This window comes from Theropithecus gelada, chromosome 18 (assembly GCF_003255815.1).
Source record: "Theropithecus gelada isolate Dixy chromosome 18, Tgel_1.0, whole genome shotgun sequence".
In the NCBI taxonomy this organism is placed as follows: Eukaryota; Metazoa; Chordata; class Mammalia; order Primates; family Cercopithecidae; genus Theropithecus; species Theropithecus gelada.
Genome location: NC_037686.1, coordinates 62600584 through 62622317, shown reverse-complemented (window position 1 = coordinate 62622317; position 21734 = coordinate 62600584). Strand labels below are relative to the sequence as shown.

General features: G+C 37.3%; 1 protein-coding gene across 1 annotated transcript in view; it reads right to left on the bottom strand.

Moving 5' to 3' along the window:
• Window positions 1-21734, bottom strand: part of DOK6 (docking protein 6) — a 435864-nt gene that overhangs the window by 122980 nt on the left and 291150 nt on the right. The window contains exon 5 of the mRNA XM_025365197.1: window positions 20185-20374. Coding sequence (XP_025220982.1) covers window positions 20185-20374 — 190 coding nt within the window. The remainder of the gene's footprint in view (window positions 1-20184; window positions 20375-21734) is intronic.

The window sequence follows — 21734 nt, the reverse complement described above, 5'->3', positions numbered from 1 at the left end:
TAGATCAAAGGAAAAACATGTCCAGGCCGAAACAGTAGGCTTACACTTAATGATGTCCCCCACACCAATGAGGAATTGCTAGGCTATTTGAAAGCACTCATTTGAAGATAAGAATAATAACTTACTGGGATAATACCCTCTCTTATAAATATGAACTAAAAGTTCAAAAGTGTAAATATGAATAGTATTAGCATCCTTTTCCTCCCTGAAGAATCTATTAAGAATATCAAAGTTCTTCAAACAGTGATCAAAAGTGACATACAGACCCAAACATATGATTTCATTTTATAATATGGAATTAAGATTTCCATTGAAAAGAGGTTTGAAATAACACCGCATCTTTTTTGAAGGAGGTTTCAGTTTCCCATCAGTTATCATAATATTCCAAATCCATAAGAACCCTGGAAGTGACCCTTGGCAGTCTAAATTTTCTCTTATTAAGGCTTTTTGTTTAAAGACAGGTCGAACAGGTTTTATATGGTATATTCATAGTTTGCCTTACAGAGAATAAACTTTCAATGATCCTTTAGCTTCATTCTATTTTAAAAAGACAGCACTGTTTAAATTGTTTTTTTAGGTTGTTTTTTGTAACTGGAAGAAAAATAATTCTTTAGTGGTAAGTTTCTGTAATTTCTGTTCTCATTAATAAATGTATGAAATATTATACTTTAGGTAAATTCATAATGGTGCTTCTACTGAATTTTAAAAATTCCTTCCAAGGGAGACAGCTTATGAAAAACTAATATAATTAGCATTTTTTGATGGATGACTAGTGTCAACACACAGAGAGGAAAATGCTTATTGCAGTTAAAGAATGCACCGAATGTGTACTGCAAACAATAGCACAATGTGATTGAAGAAAATAAACTTATATTTTTGTTTTCGACAACCAAAACATTGTTCCTATTTTTATAATTTATATTGTCATAAGCATATTTTCATGGAAAATTTGACGTTTATTTTTTGTTAAAGATCTATAGCCAGTTGCCTTGGAACCTCTGCTGAGCACTTCATCAAGCACCTGCTGTTTGCAGAGGGAATAAGCCAGAATAAAGAAATTCTCACTCTTCAGGTAAATAACTTAGGCGCTATGCATGTCTTCAAATAATTAAGCAAATATTTCTTGGGGCCTATTATGTGCCAGGAACACATATGCTAACAGGAGAAAAGAACTTTCAGAGAAGGATGTTAGGTATATATTCTATAACATTTTATTGCAGGGAGCTCCTGACAATAACACAAAAGGGAACCTTTTAATCTAACATTTGTATGTAATCATGGGTATGTGAGGATAACTACTTCTTTATGAACTGACGAAGGCCAGACTTGGAATTTTTATGTAATCTTTGTGCTGGTGAACACAAACAACATTAATAATAAAAATGATAAAGTCAAGCTTTAACCTACAAATATCCTTTTTGGGTGGGCTTTGTATATAAGGCATTTTAGTACAAAAGTACTAAACTGTATGTTTCCCTCATCTTTCAGTCAGCTGCTGTGTGCTCTCACCCCAACTCTCAGCTTTTTGGGGGTTGGGGGCTTAGGATCAGAGGTTTAATAGGCAACAGAAAGAGAAAGGAGAATAGCTGTCTCTCCTGTGAGAGAGAGGAGTTCCCGAATGGGTCTTCCCAACTTTTCCCTTCTCACTCGAAATTACTTTGGCTGCTTAGGGAATTTCAAATGCAAGAACAGGCGAATCCACCCCTTAACATCTCCAAGACTCAATGTGGACTCCACAGATTCTGTTGCTGTCCTCATCAGCTGTTGGAATATGGAATCCTTCCATGGAAGGTTAAACAAGGCAACTTTCTACCTTATATTAACAGGGCATTAACCCCATTGAAGAGTTACACTTCTTAAAGGTACATACTTAGAAAACGCACTACTCTATTAATATTTTTTTATTTTCTATGTTCCGGTTCTTTGACATCTAAGGCCTTGATGCCACTGGAAGGACTGCCCCTACCACGGTTAGCCAAGTCCTAGAGATAGTAAATAACTCCCTGCAGGTGGGCTTTTCAAATGCAAACCAACCGATATGTGGAGCCCACACCCACCACCACCTCCTTCATCAGACTCTAACTCTGAGCCACTGTCTCTCTGTCCTGATCACCCCAGGGCCAAGCATCAGCTTCCATGCTCCAGAGCCTGCTGAAATTTCCAAACTAAGGAATCCTATCCCTGCTTTCTTTGGCTTGCCAGTTACACAATGAAGGCTCTTAGCCAGTTTCTCTCTCTCTCTCTCTCTCTCTCTCTCTCTCTCTCTCTCTCTCTCTGCCTGTGACCAACCTCAGTACTACTTTGTGGCCCCCCGGAGCCATGGCATGCTCCCCCCTCTTGGGAACAGGGTCACAAACTATATTTTCAAAGATAAATGATGTCCTTATCTATTGACCTCATCATGCCTAAATAATATCCTATTAAAACAATTATCCATGTGTTCTAGGCAACTTTGTTTACAAGCACTTTTCAGGTGCAATATGAAATATATTTCCTCATTTTCTATCATTTTCATATTTTTTGAAGTTTTTCAAAGCTTGTGCTTTGCCCAGTGAGAAATAGAAATAGGCTTAATGAATATTTTCACACATTAATGTTTATATTATAAAAGCTTTTGTCATAAAAATAACATGTCTAGAGATTAAGATCCAGAAATATATCTACATTGGGTCTTAGGAGTTTGGAATAAAACAAGTCAGTCTCGCCACCTGTGGTGCAGGAAGGGGTGTGACAGAATTACTCTTTAGACCAGAATTCACGAGTTTATATAAAGCAATCAACTAAACTATGTTTAAAGTTCTCAACTTGTCAGTGGGTAAAGGAATTATAGTATATTCTTACCACAATAAAACAGAATAAACTCCTATCTGTGAAATGCCATGGAAGAATCTAAAAAGCATTGCACTCAGTGAAAGTGGCCAGACATGCATTTAAATGACATTCTAGAACAAAGCAAGACTATACGGATAGAAATGAAGTCGGTATTACTCAGTTGCTAGAGTGGAGTAGACGGCTTTGCTCACTTGGGTACCCATTTGGAAATTTAGAAATAATTAAGAAATTACTTTTAGGAAAAGGAGCAGAATTTGAAACACCACTTCCGGGCATAAGAACAATTGTTTTTTAAAAAGCCAGTTTCTGATAAGTAACTAGAAGAAGACTTTTGTTTTTTGTCAATTCTGCAGAGAAGCTTATCTAAAACAACTATGAGCAACTACAGACACAGTCTGAGAATTTTCTGTAAAGGGCAATAAGGGTTCTGAAACAAAGGGACATTTTGAGTCAGATTAGCACAGGAAAAGCAGTGTGTACACAGTATAGAATTGAGAGCCTGTACAAATAAAGACACAAGAAAAAATAAAACCCTAGCTATTTCAGGGGCTAAGGTTTACATGATTTCCAAAGTGAAGAAGAAATTGAAACACTTCTATTAGAAATCATTGCAACATATTTATAGTTTGCCACTTATAATTATACCTAAAATAGTTGCATATTAAGTTGCCTCATAGTTCGCATTGCATGGTGACATTCTCAACTAAATTTTTCCTGTTGACTCCTCAAAGGATGGCTTTACCAGAATAACATGGATTAAATGAGCCTCAAATTACAAATTCCCTCAATAATCCGGTAGATAGAAAATACTGTCTCGCCGTGGCTCTGTTTTATCTGGGAGGGGGTTTGATGCTGCACTCTGACCTCCATAGGAGATATAGTTCAGTATCTCAGCCTGCTTAACATGATTGGAGAAAATACCAATGACTCGATTTGAATAGATCTGGGGTGCAGCTGCTGAAATGATGTTGCTAAGGCATTCCTTTTTCTTTTGATTAGACTTTATGTTTACAAAAAATTCCAGCAGAATAACAAATGGTTTTGTTTTCTAGCTCTCTGCTAAATGAACAGTTTTGCCAATTATCTTAATAGAGTAGTGATATAATGAATACAACCTCAAATGTAAACCAACCAATCCATAGTCCATACCCCAATCACTTCCTTCATCAGCTTCAAAAATCCCTAAGTGCACCAGTAGAATGGTTTCGGAGCAGTAACAGGAAAGCAAATAGAAAGTCAAGGGGGACTTTCAATGCCAACAAGACCAATTCAGATGCTGATCTGACTTGTTTCAAATACAATCTCTTCACAGAGTAATGGAGCATGAGTCTGCCACACAGAACTTTTAGAGAGTCCTTTATTTCAAAGACTGTAAAGTTGGAAGAATTCATTCATCCGCAAAGTCAAATGTCAGAAGTTGTGCTTCCCACTCATCAGGCTTGTGGTTAACAATGCACGTGACTGACAGTTCTATCATGCAACAGGGTGCGTGAGATGGCGAGAGCTGATGCCTCTACCGCCTGAAAAGTTGCCAGACCATATGCTACTTAGTTTAGCCTGTGTGCATCCTGCCCTGGGACCCGATTTCCACTTTATCTTTTAAAATATAAAACCCTGGTGCCCTTTAAGTTCCATTACTGTCTTAGAGTTTTAAAGAAGACATCCATGGGTCCAATTAATAATAAATGTGGTTTCCATTTATGGTATGCTTACGTTTTGCCAGGCACGTCATCCTTTCTTTGTGAGCATCATCTTACTTCTATAAACAACTGCATGGCCTGGGCAAAATTAATCTCGTTTTTAGATTAGGAAACTAATCCCCAAAGAAGTGAAGTATCTTGCAGAATCTAGACCGAATTGGCTTGTAGATTTCATATTTTCATTCAAAGCACTTCCTTACACGGCCTTAATGTGAGACATGTGTAATGCAATAGTGCCACATTTAGTCATATATAAAGGATTTTTCATTCTAGAGCTTTTCCCTAGGTAATGAGTGTCTCATTGTATTATTTAAAAAACCACATTAAATAAATACAGTAAGTTTCCATGATATGATTTGTTTTCTGCATATACATATTATTCAGACCAAATCTTTCTTGATTTGTGTATTCTTGGAGTAATTCTGTGAGTGAATGAAAGCGTAATCCAACTTACCTAAATTCTTTATAAATACATTCATCACATTTTGCACTGCATAGATGAAATACTTATATGAAAATATTGCTAAATATTTAATGATCAAGGTGAATTGCCCTGCAAAATTTCCTTCTAAGTTCTTTTTATTCAACTTCTGTGGTATATTGGTATTTTTAAAACTCTTTGCAACGTTTATTAGTTTTTTTTCTTCTGAGGCAGATATATTGCTAAAAAATATTTTTATGGCTTATTTATAAAAGAACATCAACAGCATAATTTCTGTTCTAAATTTATTTCACATAAACCATTTTTGAGCATATTGGTGCGTGAGCAAATAAAAAGGGTGAAATTATCAAGAGAATTTACTAAATACCAAGTTACTGATATTTAGAAACAATCAAAATATAGAAACACGGATAGAAACAATCGGGAGGCCTGGGACAAAGGAGAGGTCTGGGCTGTCCAGGCAGCTCCTAGGGGCCCGCTTCTGCCTTTGGGTGTGCATTGTCTGGCTCAGATTACACCAGGTATGCATGAGTGCCCCCGGCAAGCAGTGTGTCAGTTAGGAAATCTCTCTATTTTCTATCCCAGCTGTTTAGTTTGTCATTCTCCAGAAAGCTCTGCCTCCTAAAGCCGGAAGCTGTAGGTCTGTTTACTATAGGTAATTCTAAACTAGAAGCATCCTGCTAAGAGCAGTCTGTATATAGGGAATCTTCTTTTTTTAGTAAAGTCAGTAGTCTATTTACCAGCACTCACCAGTACTTTTACAAGGAGATGAGACAGCATCACCTCCTGTCCCGCTGGAGGTTCCCTTTAGTGGTACTTGAGACAGAAATGATCATAGATTAGGTGTGTACCTTCCTCCACCATAGTGGGACACATCCTTGAATCTATAATTTATTTTCACCACTTTGCTGGGAGTACTGATGAGGTTAGAGCCAAGACTGGGAGCTTAATCCTATGTGATTCAGCAGCCTCACATTTCAGGGTGATATACCATAACACCAATGCAGATCTACCACCTGGGAGTTTCATGGTTCTCCTTGAGAAGGAGGAGGTGTGAAAAAAAAGGTATGATATAGTTACAGAAATCCAGCACCCCTTTGAGTAAGATAATTAAACAGCTGTAAGAGTAAGAAGGTATGGATGCAAGTTTTGTGAGGCTGAAAGCTTATACAATTTTAGAGGCTGTTTTACTTTAAAGAAAAATAATTGTCATGTACAAAATGACAAATATATGATTACATGTGAACAGGGTGCAAGGTCAACTCATTAGTATTTCAGCAAATTCTGCCTGTACATAAATATGATATTTGTGCTAAGAGAGTTGCATTCTGTTGTTAGGAACCTCTGGAATATACCTAAGATAAATAAGATCTGGTTTGCAAGAAGCTTATTCAACAATCCATGCTACCTCCCACGGTATTAGTTCTCTAATTCTATTTTGGTCTAATGATGACAGAAATGAACATATCTGACTTTTTAGCTACCTGCATACTTCTAAACATTTTCTTCCCTAATTCAACAAATTTTTATGAATTTCAGATTTCACTGAATAATTGTCACAAGTTCTACTTTTCATTTCTTTGTGCTTTTCCCACAACTGGGTTAATCATGATTTTTAAAACAATAAAGAATGGCTTTCTCATTCAACTGGCTAGGGATAGATGGTGATCTGGGCATCCTGAATATCTCTCAAATAATAGGAACTCAGTGATAATTTGTGAGAGAGTAACTGATACCCTTTAGATAATCTGGCATGCAAAAAATCAAGTTTCTAAATTGTAGCTGTAATTTCCAGGTCAATCTCGTATATCTTGAAAGCAATATTTTCAAGCGTCTCTTCCATCTATGTAATCAAATCAGGAAAGATACACTTTTCTATTTAGCACTTCATTTACTGGGGATTTTGAAGAAGTGAGCTTCCAACGCACATTTTGGTTGTTGAGACAGTCTCACTCTGTCATCCAGGCTGGAGTGCAGTGGTGTGATCTCAGCTCACTGCAACCTCTGCCTCCCGGCTTTAAGAGATTCTCCTGCCTCAGCCTCCTGAGTAGCTGGGACTACAGGTGCATGCCCCCACTCCTGGCTAACTTACGTATTTTTAGTAGAGATATGGGGGGTTCGCCATGTTGGCCAGGCTGGTCTCAAATTCCTGGCCTCAAGTGATCTGCCTGCCTCAGTCTCTCAAAGTGCTGGTATTACAGGCATGAGCCACTTTACCAGGCCTCAATGTACATTTATAGAAAGATAATCGGCATGTCCAAAGAGTTTGGATTGTATACATTTATACACGATTTGTCTAGGTGTTCTTTCACCTGGAAATTAGTATTTTCCTATTCTGAGTTGTAAACTGCACCCTTCAAAATAAACACAATAATGTCCATAATGTCCATTGCCTCTTTCATAAGTTTCTTCACAGAATTGATTTTCTACATAAACGTGATTCAGAAAAGGTTCATTTTTTATGCCAGTATAGAGAATGATTAATAATTGTCTGGTTATTGAGTTTTTTAGGGTGACTATATGGAAAAAGACAAGTACCTAAAACTAACAGAAAACAAGTATGGGGCCTGCTACGAATGGATTTGCCTACAGAATTCGCGAAGTATTAAAAGTCAGGAAAGGTTTTTTTTCTTCTGATACAAAGTGGTATTGTTTATTTTCCTAACTGACTTGACATCAGCCCTACAAAGTAGGATAAAATTATTTGGCATTTTTTAAATGTATTACATAATTAAATAATTGAAACACATCAGGCAATAGATGAGCAAATAAACATGTGATGCCCTGAGGAGTCTTAGGACAAACAAATGTCAAAGGAAAATGGATTGTTCAGAATTTCAAGGGGCAAATATATTTTCATATTAAAGAATAGAGTAGCATTAGTTTTTCATATATATTAATTGGAATCCAAGGAGATGCTGATTTTTCCAAAGAAATGATTCAGAAAATATACCAACTAATTGGTTTGCTTTTAATCAACATGAAAAGTAAAATTTAGTAAAAGTTCTACAAGTAACATAATTTTTAACAATGTATGAAAATTGCAGTGGTTTTTATCACAGATTTACTAAGGATGATTTTGTTTGAATATCTGTTACCTTGTTCGTCATTAAAAGATTCCACTATCATCAGGATTGTATATCCAAAGGTAATGAATTCCATAGGTGCTAAGTGCCTACAAATTTTACTTGTAAATTAAAATATGTATTTGGAAACAGGTCTGAGGGAAAGCATATCATGGACTCAGGATCTCTGTGCATTTGTTTTCTTTGCTCCTCTAATGATATGAATTGGAGGTGTCTTATAAAGCCCGTGTTCCAGGTGCCATATATGGAAAAATTTGAAAGCTTTTTCTCACCTCTATTTGAAGGGTTGATGAACTCTTTCTCTGGAACTGTAGACTTAGCCTGAAGAGTAACACCAGACAAACCAAAGCTAGAGGGTAGATCTAAGATCAGCAAATGTTGAGCCTTATGCTCCCATAACCTCTAGTGTCTCTGTATCTTCTATTAAGATATAGACTTGCTTGGGTCGGGTGAAAGTACAGCTAGTTTTGAATAAACCAAGCTACCTATTTCATCTAAGTCAACTCTTCATGGTAAAATAAACGGAAAAAAAAATACCCAATTTCATTTGTAGTTTAATTGGTTTTTGTTCTCATGGCAGAATATCCTATGATGGACTGCATTGAAGACAATTATGAATCAATGAGCTCCTTAGAAATATTAATGAAAAAAATCTATTGTCTGGAAGTTCTACACTTAACACTAATTTTGTTCTACATTAGCACTAATTTTGCTTTTTGTAATCTAGTATCTCCTTGGGTCAAAAGATAATGTTTTCCCATCATCTATTAGTAATTGCTGTTGGAATCTCTACCACACAAATTAAGTTCTTTGACCTCCAGACACAAAACCTGAGATGTATTAGCAAAGCTATGTTATCACAAGAAAGAACGTGTGTTTTTGCAGCACTGTGAGATTTGGAGTGATTTTACTATGTGTGTGCAAATTGACTTTGATTCTTGAGTTGTATTCCCTTCATTTGTGAGAAGCATGAGAATACTTATTTTGTAGGACTTTATGCTAAAATGTATGTGAGAATTAGAAAAATGTTTGGAATATATTCAGTGTCCAAAAAGTTAGTCTTTTCCCCCTTTAAAGTTTTGTTGTTAAACCTCTTCTGATCTGCTTCATTTACAATAATGGAAATTATTAAAAAGTAAGTTTATAATTTTTCTTTTCCTGAGACAGGGTCGGTCTCTGTTGCCCAGGCTAGAGTGCAGTGGCATGAACATGGCTCAGTGCAGTTTCAAACTCCTGGGGTCAGGTGATTCTCCCACCTCAGCCTCCAGAGTAGCTGGGACTAAAGGTGCACACCACCACGCCCAGCCAATTTTTTTTTGTATTTTTTAGTAGAGATGGAGTCTCACTATGTTGCCAAGGCTGCTTTTGGAACGTGCAGAGCTCAAGCGATCTGGCAGCCTTGGCTTCCCAAGTGCTGGTATTGCAGGCTTGAGCAATGGTGCCTAGCCAGTAAGTTTATAATTTTTTAAAATATCAAGTGACCAGGAAGTTAATAAGATGGTGAAAAATCCAAGCAAGTAAAATATTAGAAGGAAATATAAGAGCAAAAAATAGTTTTGAAAGAACAGATTTTACACAATTTGAATTTTATTTATAGCAAGAAAAATATCTTTTTTCTTTTTTGCTAATGCTAAATAACCCCGATAATTTTAAATTCTTTAATTTTAGTAAAACATAAGACATTGTGAGTTAATTATCATGATCAAGTACATATGTGTCTGTAAAAGATAATAATGAATTTATAATCTTTGTCTAGAATTTATTCAACACCAAGGAAAAAACCTTGTAAATACAAGAGCAACTATAATTTTGACCTTCCTCCTAGACTTTTGTTGTGAGAGGTTTAACATTTTCCCAACAAAACTAGATGACTTGCATCCACATGTATCAACTTATTTTTTTAAAAAAAACTATTGCAATAAAAAATGGGAAAAAAGTAACATTTGTGTCAAGGATAAGCTAATCTATTTGACTAAGAATGAAAAATACTTTCATTTATAAGGCATTTTGACAAGACTTTGGCTATTTAATTTAAAAATAATAATTTCAGGACTCCATTCCTTAGCACTCATTAGAAGATTTCAAGCCTCACAGGTTGTGAGGCTAACGCATGTGGTTATCACCACCATTAAAATAAATGAAGCCTGAGTCATACGATGGATGTTCTTGAAGGGCACATTAACTTGTTTTGAAAAGTCCCCTTAAAGAAGATTCATGAAAGGTCCTAAACAAGGACAAACCAGTGATACTGGCATCGCTGTCCCACAAAGAGAGAAGCCCTGCTGTGCTTTCATACTCGGATCATTGTTTGTAATCACTCTCCTGCAGATCAAGCTACAAAATCATGCTCTGGTGTTTTAGCGTTTTTCATGGCAGAATGTTGATTTCTTCAAAGGAAAGGCTCCTTTTTGATTCCCTATATTGCCCTGTCCAGTGCTGTGCATGTAAAAAAATAGGTGTTTGCCGAATTTAATCATCTCTTATACCTGTATTACAGCTTTCAAAGCCCTTGTATCAGAGCACTTTTTTTTTTTTTTTTTTTTGAGACAGTTTTGCTCTGTCACTCAGGCTGGAGTGCAATGGCGCAGTCTCGGTTCACTGCAACCTCTGCCTCCTGGGATCAAATGATTCTCCTGCCTCAGCCTCCCGAGTAGCTGGGACACTGGCACCCGCCACCATGCTCAGCTATGTTTTGTATTTTTAACAGAGAAAGAGTTTCACCATGTTGGCCAGGCTGTTCTCGAACTCCTGACCTCGTGATCCCCCTGCCTCAGCCTCCCAAAGTGCTAGGATTACAGGCATGAGCCACCACACCCGGCCTCAAAGCACATTATTTCATTTGATCCCCATATCAACTCTGAAGGTGGACATAGCAGAGTATATTTTTATCAGGTTCTCGCGGATGAGGAAATCAAGCCTTGGAAAGGTTAACAGAATATAACTGAAGGTGCAGGGAAAGTGCTGGCCCGTGCAGAAGCAGAGTGATTCATTCTCCCATGTCGTTTCAAATCACGATTGCTCAGACAATACTGCCCTAGGTACATTGCGCATTATAAATTATTAACCTAGTTAAAGGATTCATTATTAAAATATCCTCCACAAAGTCACCAGATAGACATATCTAAAATTTAAATCTATGTTTACTTGCTGCATTAAAAAACACTCCTTGCTGCCTATAAGATAAAGTCCAATTTATTTTCTGACACGACAGAAAACACTCCTGCTTTCGAGCTTTATCTGACTTTCTAACAAACTCTCTGCCCATTTTATTCTTACTCTAATCTCCAGCAGTTAAAATCTGCTAAGAAGGAACCATCCATGCGCTGCCCGTGCTATGCGTAGTGGAGAGTAACCTGACCCCTTTATCCTCATGCCAACCTCACATTTTACCTTGAAGAAATCCAACTCATTTTTTACGATTTGCTGTGCAAATCATCATCTTCAGGGAGCCTTTCCTGAGTCCCTACAATTAAATTTGGTGCCTGTTTACCTAGACAGGACTGTCCTCCAAATGTCTCATGCTCTTCATTCCCTGCACCCAGCACAGTCTGGATACCTTATCACTAGTGCCCAACAAAGGGCTACAAACAGAAGGGACACCTGCTGAAGCCAGAGCATCTATTTTTTTGATGTAAGTGTTGTCCTGAGGGTCTAGGATAGTTGCCCAGAATCGGAGTGGACTAGCATGAGCGAGAGATCAGTTTCAGTTGCATAAACCACTGAGACTTTGTTCATCACTTAAGGATAAGTGTACTTGATGCTAATAGTGGTGCAGTGATAAATGAATAAATAAATAGCCCTAAAATGTGGGGCACTGAAATAGTGGCTGGGCCAGGGATAAAGGAAAGTAGTAAGCAAGCTGGGAGAAAGATATTTAGCAGTGAGATATTCGATAAAGCTCTTGCCTCTTAGTAGAACTTGTGATAACTTGGTAGGCCGACTTCATGTCTTAAGAGTTTCTAGATTGTATGGACAAATATGAAATTTAAAAATAAGAGGCTCTATTCTCCCTGTTGAAAATGGACAATTATCCTTCCTGTTTCTTAGGGCATTTAACTTGAGAAAACTTTCGGTTGTAAGCACTTTCTCCTCTCTTTGAAATGTAAATAATTCTTCTGACAACCAGATAGGTTTTTTGTTTAGCTTTAAGACCCTAAAATGCCTTTCTCAAGGACTCACGAACCATGCCTTTGACATGTAAATCTGAAGGGAGATGCGCCCCTATCTCCTAGTTTCTGTGACAGAGGGTGCTTAATTTCAGGTGCTACTTCTCTCCAACTTGCAAAACTGTCTTTTGTCATAAAGATACAAGAAGTTTGTTTTTCCTCTGCATAAAGCCAATTAGTCAACACAAATGGTTACCCCAATTGCAAGGATGAGGCATGTGTGACAAACGTTGCTGTCAAGTTCTTTTGCTTGTTTATCTTGAACTTGCATGTATTGAGTTGTACCTGGTTGGCTATATCCAAGGGTGGGATTCTCCTGTCTGCAATTTCTTAGCAGAAATAATGGAGTGTGTGTGTGTGTTACCACCTTTTTGAAGATTTCTGCATTGGGAGATTTTGTTTTTAATTTTATTCCTCCAACATCATCTAGGGAAAGCAGTTAGATAACAAAATGTTAACAGTGTTTGTTGACTGATAAGGTACTAAAAAGAGGCTCTTAGAAGGAAATTGAGAAGTTTCAAGCAAAAACAAAAGGCATTTGAAAAATTCAAAATTAAAATTGGAAAAGAGAACTCTGAGACAGACATTTAATAAGTCTTTAAGTGACAAAAGCAAGTTAAAGCAGCCTCAAAGAAAAGAGCAGATTAAGTGTAATCTCCACACCTGTTGCTAAAACTTCTCAATTAAGGTGTGTCCCCGTAAAAAGCAGCTCAAGCGTAGGATGCCCATTATAATCTGTTAATTAGATAAAAAGGAGCCAGGGCAAAGAATTGAGTGAGTGCTGCCCCTACAAAAACTTGGCAAAGTCAAGGCACCTTTCAAATCAAAAGACAGAGTTTTGGGGGAAGAAATAAACAATCAAAGCAAATCTGAGAAGTAGATCTCAAAAACCAAAACCAAAACAAACCAAGAAAACACTTCCTTGGTACAAGCGATTGGCACTAAATATACAAGAAATCTAGTAATATTTTGACAAAGTTTTACAGGGAAAAAAGGCCCTAAATAAAAAATATTTATAACTTGTTAAGATTCAATAACCTTCAGATCTCTACTACAACTTCTCAGGGTAGAATGGGGGCTGAGAAACTTGCAACACTTCAAAGAGAACATTTTCCCAATGTCCAGTTTGAATATGGACAAGAAGGATAATGACAAAGGAAAATCCTCCCGGTGGGCCGAGGGCAGAACCAAGTGGAATAGAGGATTGACACGTTCTTCTCAAAGAGCAGAATGAGGGCCCAGCCACATATCCTTGTTAATTCTGGATAAAGACCCTGAAGATACCTGGCAAGCAGCATTTCAGAATTACCAGGACCAGGGGCTGTTGCCTGCTTGCCTCCCGAACTTTCCCTTAGAATAGGAGTGTTTGCAGGGTGGGCATCCCACCTCTCTTAAACCAGTTGTTCCTCGGGCCACGGTGGGTAGAGGGGAAAAAAATAACATCTTTTTCTGCATCGTTCTTTTGGAACTATAAGAAGTCATATTGGCCGGGTGCGGTGGCTCACACCTGTAATCCCAGCACTTTGGGAGGCCCCGAGGCAGGCGGATCACGAGGTCAGGAGATGGAGACCATTCTGGCTAATAGGGCGAAACCCTGTCTCTACTAAAAATACAAAAAATTAGCTGGGTGTAGTGGTGGGCACCTGTAGTCCCAGCTACTCAGGAGGCTGAGGCAGGAGAATGGCGTGAACCCAGGAGGCAGAGCTTGCAGTGAGCCGAGATCGTGCCACCGCACTCCAGCCTGGGTGACAGAGAAAGACTCCACCTCAAAAAAAAAAAGTATTATCTGGACCTGATGTACACACTGCTACAAATCGCCTGCAGACTCGACTTTGAGCTATAATCAGTGGCTTGCTGGATTGCTTTTTGGGTTGTTTCCCTTAAGGAACAATTGAGTGTATAGGAAGAAGAGAAAAAAGGGATCTTTGCTCATCAGAAGATATGACTGTGGCAGAGGCAATATGCTTACCAAATGTATTCCACATACTCCTCTGTGTTTCCCCACTTGCCCCTTTGCAGACGAGGGGGTGAGGGGGCTGTGGGAGGCCACCTTCTGGATGGTGGGCTATTAATAGAAATAACATGCATTGCCACTGTACTCAAGTATTTAAATGTTTTCTATTAGTCCAGGCTGCCATAAGAAAAACATGACACAGAGTAGGTGACTTAAACAATGTAAATTAACTTTCTCTCTCTAGAGGCTGCAGTCTGAGATCAGGGTGCCAGCATGGTTGGGTTCTGTTGAAGGCTTTCTTCCTGGTTTGGAAATGGTCACCTTCTTGATGTGTGTGCCCACATGGTCTTTCCTCCACATGGCAGAGAAGAGGGGCTAAGAAGTTTCTTCCTCCTTATAAAGCCACTGATCCTATCAGATTAGGACCCCACCCTTATTACCTCATTTAACTTTAATTCCATCTAAAAGGACCTATCATCTCTGGCTCTTGTCATAAAGATGTAAGAAGTTTGGCGGTTCGGGCTTCAACATATGAATTTTGGGGAGAAACAACTGAGTCCATAGTATGCTTGTTGGAGAATGTTCCCACCTTCTTCCCCTGCTATGCGTGGCAATGAGGTGGGTTAGCATGAAGACGTCTCAGTCACAAGATTGCAGCAGCCTAGGTTTCTGAATCCAGGTGCTCTGGTGATCTGTCCAAGCCTGCATCAAGCATAGCTTGCGTGGGAAATAAACCTTTGCTGTATTGAGCTATTGAGATTTGGGGTTGACATCATTAATGTGTTTAAAATGATCCAACTTAACCTATGTTCCTAATATATAACCCTCCTGGGATGTATTTTATTACAATTCCTATATTATATTGAAATGATTAGTTGATCTATCTTACCAAGTACACTATGTGCTCATTAAGGGTAGGGACTATGTTACCCATCTTTATTTCTCTAGTTCCTACCATAGTGTTCAATAAATGAAATAAAGTAGCCCAGAGAATAAATGAGGTTTCTGGTGCCACAAAAAGATTTAAATCATAATATCTAATTGAGTTTTAATTACAAAGCATAGAGTAGCAAAGTTCTACATGAAAAAAATTTGCATCAGCGATGTATTCAATGTTTTTAAAAAAATTCGTAGGTCTATATAAACCCTTGCTTTAATTTCAAAGAAATAATTCTAAGACAAATTGTTTAGGAACCTAGTGCCTTTTCTTTCCATGTGTCTAATTTGGTAAATCTCTTGCTACGATAATACCAGGTCTGATTTTTTTTTTTTCCCCTAGGAGAGAGCATTGATTAAATGACTTAGGAAATTGTTTTTATCGAGAAATGGACACTCTGATCTTAGTTATTGCTCAATTAACTTTAAAGTTCAATACATTTTTATTGAACCCACACATACTTTAATGTGAATTGCTTTTTACTAATTGATCTGTAGGAATCACAATGACAGTTTTGGTCACCTTTTAGGCTTCTTTTATTCTCATTCAGAAAGTTCCTAAACTTCATTCATAGTCATTAAATCAAGAATGATTTCTGGAATCAAGAAGATAGTCAAGAGAGATGTAAAGTTCTGGTTTGATCTCCTCCCGTGATTTGTGAAATGTCACCACGTTCACTCCTAGGTTTCTGTATCCCAGGACACCGCCCCAGCTGGCTTTATTCAAACCATGGAGCCATTCATTGATTAATTCCTTCATTCAACAGAAGCACATGTTTTTACATTTTAGTATTTCTGAAATTGGGGTATATTTTGTTATGACATGGTCTATGGAATAGCAGCCTCCAAATAATGGCTGCCAGGTGCTGGCAGTGACGTGGCTGCTGTTGCCTGTGCGCACAGGCTCAGGATTTCCTGACTTCAGTTGAAGCCCTGTGCAATGTTGGTACTTCAAGTCTTGTGTTTGACTGTATTTTAGTTAACTGCAGTTCTTCAGTGTTGCGGTCAAGAAATGTTTTAGCACCGTTTGAAAGAGAAACACGTGACCTTGTCTAAAAACCTACTGTGTACACCTTCTGGTAGATAGTTTGCACCAACAAGCATAGAAAACTTGCAGGACAGTTATCAGTAGTTCAGAAGAAAATCTTAGAGTCACAGCAGTACACTCTTTTATGAAGAAATGTGTACCACTAACACTCTTGATGGCAAATCAAATGATATTTTGTAAAACAAAACAAAACAAAAAAACCCAAGGGCATTGATAACTCTGGGTTAGTACAGAAAAGTTGGCGTCCATATGTGAGAATGTTTTGGAAATTTCTTAACTTAGACCTTATAGCTTATATAACAATTCATATGTATTATGTATTATATTTGTATGCTTTTGTATCATATTTAAGAACTTTCTGCATTCTTTCCTCTTAACCACTTGATTATGCATTAGAGAAAAGATTCTTTCTCTTTGCATCCCTGACCAACAAAGGTTTAGGAATAAGTTAAGCCTACCTATGACATCACAGACTCCTTAATTGTATGACACATAACATTTGCTTCCACTAACCACCTTTTCATAATAACTATATAGAAATATTTATTATTTCACATTTCTAATTGTTAAAAATTAGTAACCAGGTTTTTCCCAGGTTTCTAAATGGAAACAATATTATCAAAGTTAGTGAGACACATATTTTAAGCACCAATTTTGTACTAGTAAGCATCAGGCTGAATCTGGGTGTTTGTTTTGAAAAAATAATTCATACAGAAGATCAGGGGCTCACCTAAATTTTGGCCATGCAGGCATTTGAACTCATCTTGATTTTTGCTTACAATATTTATGAGGTAATATGAAGTAAAAATATCAAGTCAGCAGTTAAATAAAGGGGTTTTGTCTTTCACAGGATAAAATCGTACATAATCATGAATCTTATCACTTTCTCTGAAGGTCTGTTATTTTTTGTGATTTTGAGAAAATATGCTTGCATGGCAAATTGGTGGTTTTCACCTTTAAAATGCAAAGTTACGATTCTTATGGTAAAATAGCAATTGCTCCAAGCTGATGTGAGACTATGAATACATCTTCCAGGCGCCATGCTGTGCTAAGGACGATTAACACGGAGAGTTTCCTGGTCCTTGTTCTCCTTCTGCCCCACACTAGGTGAGTGCTCCTGGAGACTTATGACATTATAATTATAATTACGGGGGTGACTGAAGGATGCTTCTCCAGAATAAATGTAGATCCATTCCTACTGTTCATGTCTACATTTCAGGTTTACAGTAGAATTTAACAATGCATTTGAAAGTGTGTCAGTGAAAAAAGTATTTTGATATATCTAATTGTATTTTCACATGTAGTATTTGTACTAATACTACTATTAGTACATATAGTAGTATAAATGGCTAAAATTTATACCAAATGACGTGCCTTGGTCAATGAGCTAATAAAACCTAGAAAGTGTTGGCCTTTGGCTTTGGTTTGCTAGGATGACTGGCCATGCCTTACCTGCCAATCTGCCCTCTAAATTGTCCCCAGTCTCACCACCAGTGACCCCATCAGTCTAGACCCAGGGAACACAATGTCCCACTTTTATTTCTCTAGATAAAGTATGGACAAGACCTTCCCCCACTGGCTCCTTTTAACAAGAGCGAGATCATCTGGAATTTACAAAATAAATGCACAAAATTATGGACAATTTCTCAGTCAGTTTCTCAGTCACTAAAGAGCAAATGACACCCAAAATTTAGAGAAGGAAAAAAACAAATGAACTGTGTCCAAACGACAGAACTCTAATCTCAAAGACAAAGAAACAAACAACAGAGGGAAAAAAACGATACCAAATTCCTCTATCAAATAAAGATCTTAGAAAACTAATGTGGACAGGTATACATGGAGTGAAAATTCTGAATGACCATTCTTCATGAAAGAAAATGACTTATTTAAAATGTTGAGTGGCAGTCTATTGAAATGTTGTAACAGACAAAATAGTTAAATTGTTTTCCATAGAAACAGGAAGATAGGCATATCTAGAAGGATCCCAGGGAGGGGATTCTAGAGGTAGTGCTGGTAAATGATACAAAAACAAAACCCCAACCCCAACAAAACCTCAACAACATCCAATTCATATATACAGATAGATGAATTTACATATAGATGAATTTACATATAGATGAATTTACATATAGATGAATTTACATATATATGTAAAACTAACTGATATGGTTTGACTCTGTCCCCACCCAAATCTCATCTTGAATTGTAGCTCCCAAAATTCCCTCATGTTGGAGTGACCCAGTGGGAGAGAATTGAATCACGGGGGCAGTTCCCCCCCATACTGTTCTCGTGGTAGTGAAGAAGTCTCACGAGATCTGATGGTTTTATCAGCGGAAACCCCTTTCGCTTGGCTCTCATTCTCTTGTCTGCTCTCATGTGAGACGTACCTTTCTCCTTCTGCCATGACTGTGAGGCGTCCTCAGTCATGTGGGACTGAGTCCATTAAACTTGTTTTTGTGAATTGCCCAGTCTTTATCAGCAGTGTGAAAATGGACTAATACACTAACTTTTAAAGCTAGTAAAAACATAAGGTGCATCCGGCCGGGTGCGGTGGCTCACGCCTGTAAATCCCAGCACTCTGGGAAGCCGAGGAGGGCGGATCACAAGGTCAGGAGATTGAGACCATCCTGGCTAACACGGTGAAACCCCATCTCTACTAAAAATACGAAAAATTAGCCGGGCGTGGTGGCGGGCGCCTGTAGTCCCAGCTACTGGGGAGGCTGAGGCAGGAGAATGGCGGGAACCCGGGAGGCAGGGCTTGTAGTGAGCCGAGATCGTGCCACTGCACTCCAGCCTGGGCGACAGAGCGAGACTCTGTCTCAAAAAAAAAAAAAAAAGCATCATAGATTTTAGGTCATTGAATCTCTAAAAACATGTCGACTCATTTTCATAGTCATAATTTTTAAAATGATAAACATCTTAAATTCATTTTCTTATTAGAATTTATATTTCCCAATGGCTATCAGAATGTGATTACACTATTACACTCTCAATATCTAGGTAGATAGAAATAGTTGAACAAGCTCATACGTACTAAGTCAACACAGGATCTAATAATGCTTTTCAGAGAAATCAGTGTGGTAGAGACTTTAATATTACCTTAGTGCAAAAGGGCCCCAGACTGGTAAAATTACTCCAGCTCAGGTTTTTTTTTTCTTCTTCTTAAAATTTTAAGAGACATGGGACCTACCCTAGCTGGCTAGATAGATGATATTAGAATGTGACCTTGAGTAAATATTTAGTAGTTTTATAAGAAAGTTATAAACTTAAAAATATTATATCAAATGCAATGAAACCTCACTATAATTGCCTTATAAGACCATGAATTCATTTTAAGAATGTGATAAATCATGTCCCCTGGGTGAAGATGGAAGCATTAAACATCTCCTTCTCTATAGAATCTCCAAACCTAAGTCTTGTCTTGGATGTGTGACAATATCACAACGGGGTCATAGCATAAAGACAATGATTTGGTTGGTTGTATTTTGTTTAAATCCATGTTTATTAATAATGATTGTGAAGCAAGGATTCATTTCAGACACTTACGGATTTCAACCATATGCTGTGATCAAGAAAGCAGCATATTTGCCTAAAAGCAATATTTAAATAATTTTATTTAAAACTTTAAAAAATATTGTTTGCTTATTGAAAAACACTCACAAAAACAAGGCAAGCAAGGACATGCTACATTTAATTTTATGGGGAGATCCTTTTGAATACAGACACACCGAAAATATAGTATTGTAATAATCTTGCAAAAAGATAATTACATTATTAATATAATTACAAAACCAGTTTGAGTTTGGTAGTGTAAGAGACTGAAATTATTTTGAATGGGGTAATTAGCCTGCCAAAAAATTAACAGAATTGTATTCATGTTATTAAGAATCTGAAGAAATTATGTATTTGCTAACTTTTACCCTGAATGAAAACAGTGCTCACTGAGGGCAATGATGGACAGAACTTTCTTTCAGGACTGTTATACAACTTCCCACACTTGGTTGCTGCATTAGATCTTACCTTCCTGACTCAAATGTGAACCATGTTGAGTCCCGACCATATCTCCTCAGTGAGCTGAGAGGCCACATCACCAGTTTGACCTTGGCATTGTGGATATCCCAGAGATAGATATTTTCATGAGTGATCTGCATTGTGCATTCACCATAAATATCCAGATTTGGCGTAGGCATAAGATACACATTGAATCGCTCTGTGAAGAAACGAAGAATGGAGAAGATTAAGTGAAAAAGAGGTGTGACTGTCTATGGCCGTATGATATTAATTTATCTACAGACTGCAGGAAACATTACCACGTCCCTTGGTGATATGGATAAACACTGTAGAACATTACATATTTCCAAATTTGAGACAAGGAGTTCATTAAAGTCTTCTGAATCATTAATTCACTCAGTTAACTTTTCATGGCTTGTATTGTCTATGGTGAGGATTAAATAGTTAAATTGTACAATGGAAAAATAAGGGCAAAACTTAAGGGAGTCTCTGCCCAAATTGTGCTTATAGTCTGCTCCTTCACACAATCTAAGTGGTTATCACAGATACAATTCCAGTGAGGAATATCTTACTTGCTCGACTTAGGCAAGATCTTACTGGAGTTTTACCTTCGTTGACGTGAAGTATTAATGCACACTCAGACTGACTCACTACTTAAGCACTGCAAAAATAATTTAGTTTGAATCTCAAAACAAATTGTAGTCATGGTCAAATTTAGCATATGATAATTGCAGATATTCATTACAGTCTTCCGCAGAACTTAAGACATTGCTTTGGTAAGCAAAATAAAAATACTTAACTTTTTTCATTCCTGGATATCCTATGGTCAAAAATATGATTATTAGGCAATCATTCCAAACCTTACTTTGTAACTGTGTATCTCAAAGGCTATTGCAACGTTATGCTGCCTTTGATTCCCATTTAAATGCATTCAATAGATTTTATTTTGAAAAATTAGTTTGTAAGTTCTGGAAGTAAAAAACTTGGTGTGCCTTACAACATACTCTATAAAGCATCCCTACTTCCTAGCACCACATCCTTTGTTTACAGTAAGTGTCCAATATTTGTTAACTGTATGAATGAAGTACATCTATGTCATGATGAATTATGAGATGCAAGAATTGAAGAATTACAAAAAAAGTCATGATAAAGTTTAAGAATTACTGGCAGATGTACCTCTGTGGGTTAGGATTTAATTGTGAATAGTGCTTTAAAGTCAGTGCTGTTGAATTTTGAGAGATGAAATACTACAGCTGCAGATGGAAAATGATTGATATGTTTAGGAATGTACTATTCATAATACAATCTTAAATGCTACATGTTTGCTGGTACTGAGCTGAGATTGTATAATAGATTATTTTCTTTCTATTTTACTTAGATATTTCACTTTGTAAGGATTCTGATGCCAAAAAAACAATATTCGGATTCCAAATTAACATAAGCATGATAGCTTAACATTTACTAGCCATAAAGACAATATTTATACTCATGTGTCTTGATATTTTGGACAATAGCTTATCTAATAATTCAGTCTTTTAGATTATTGACCCATGAAACTA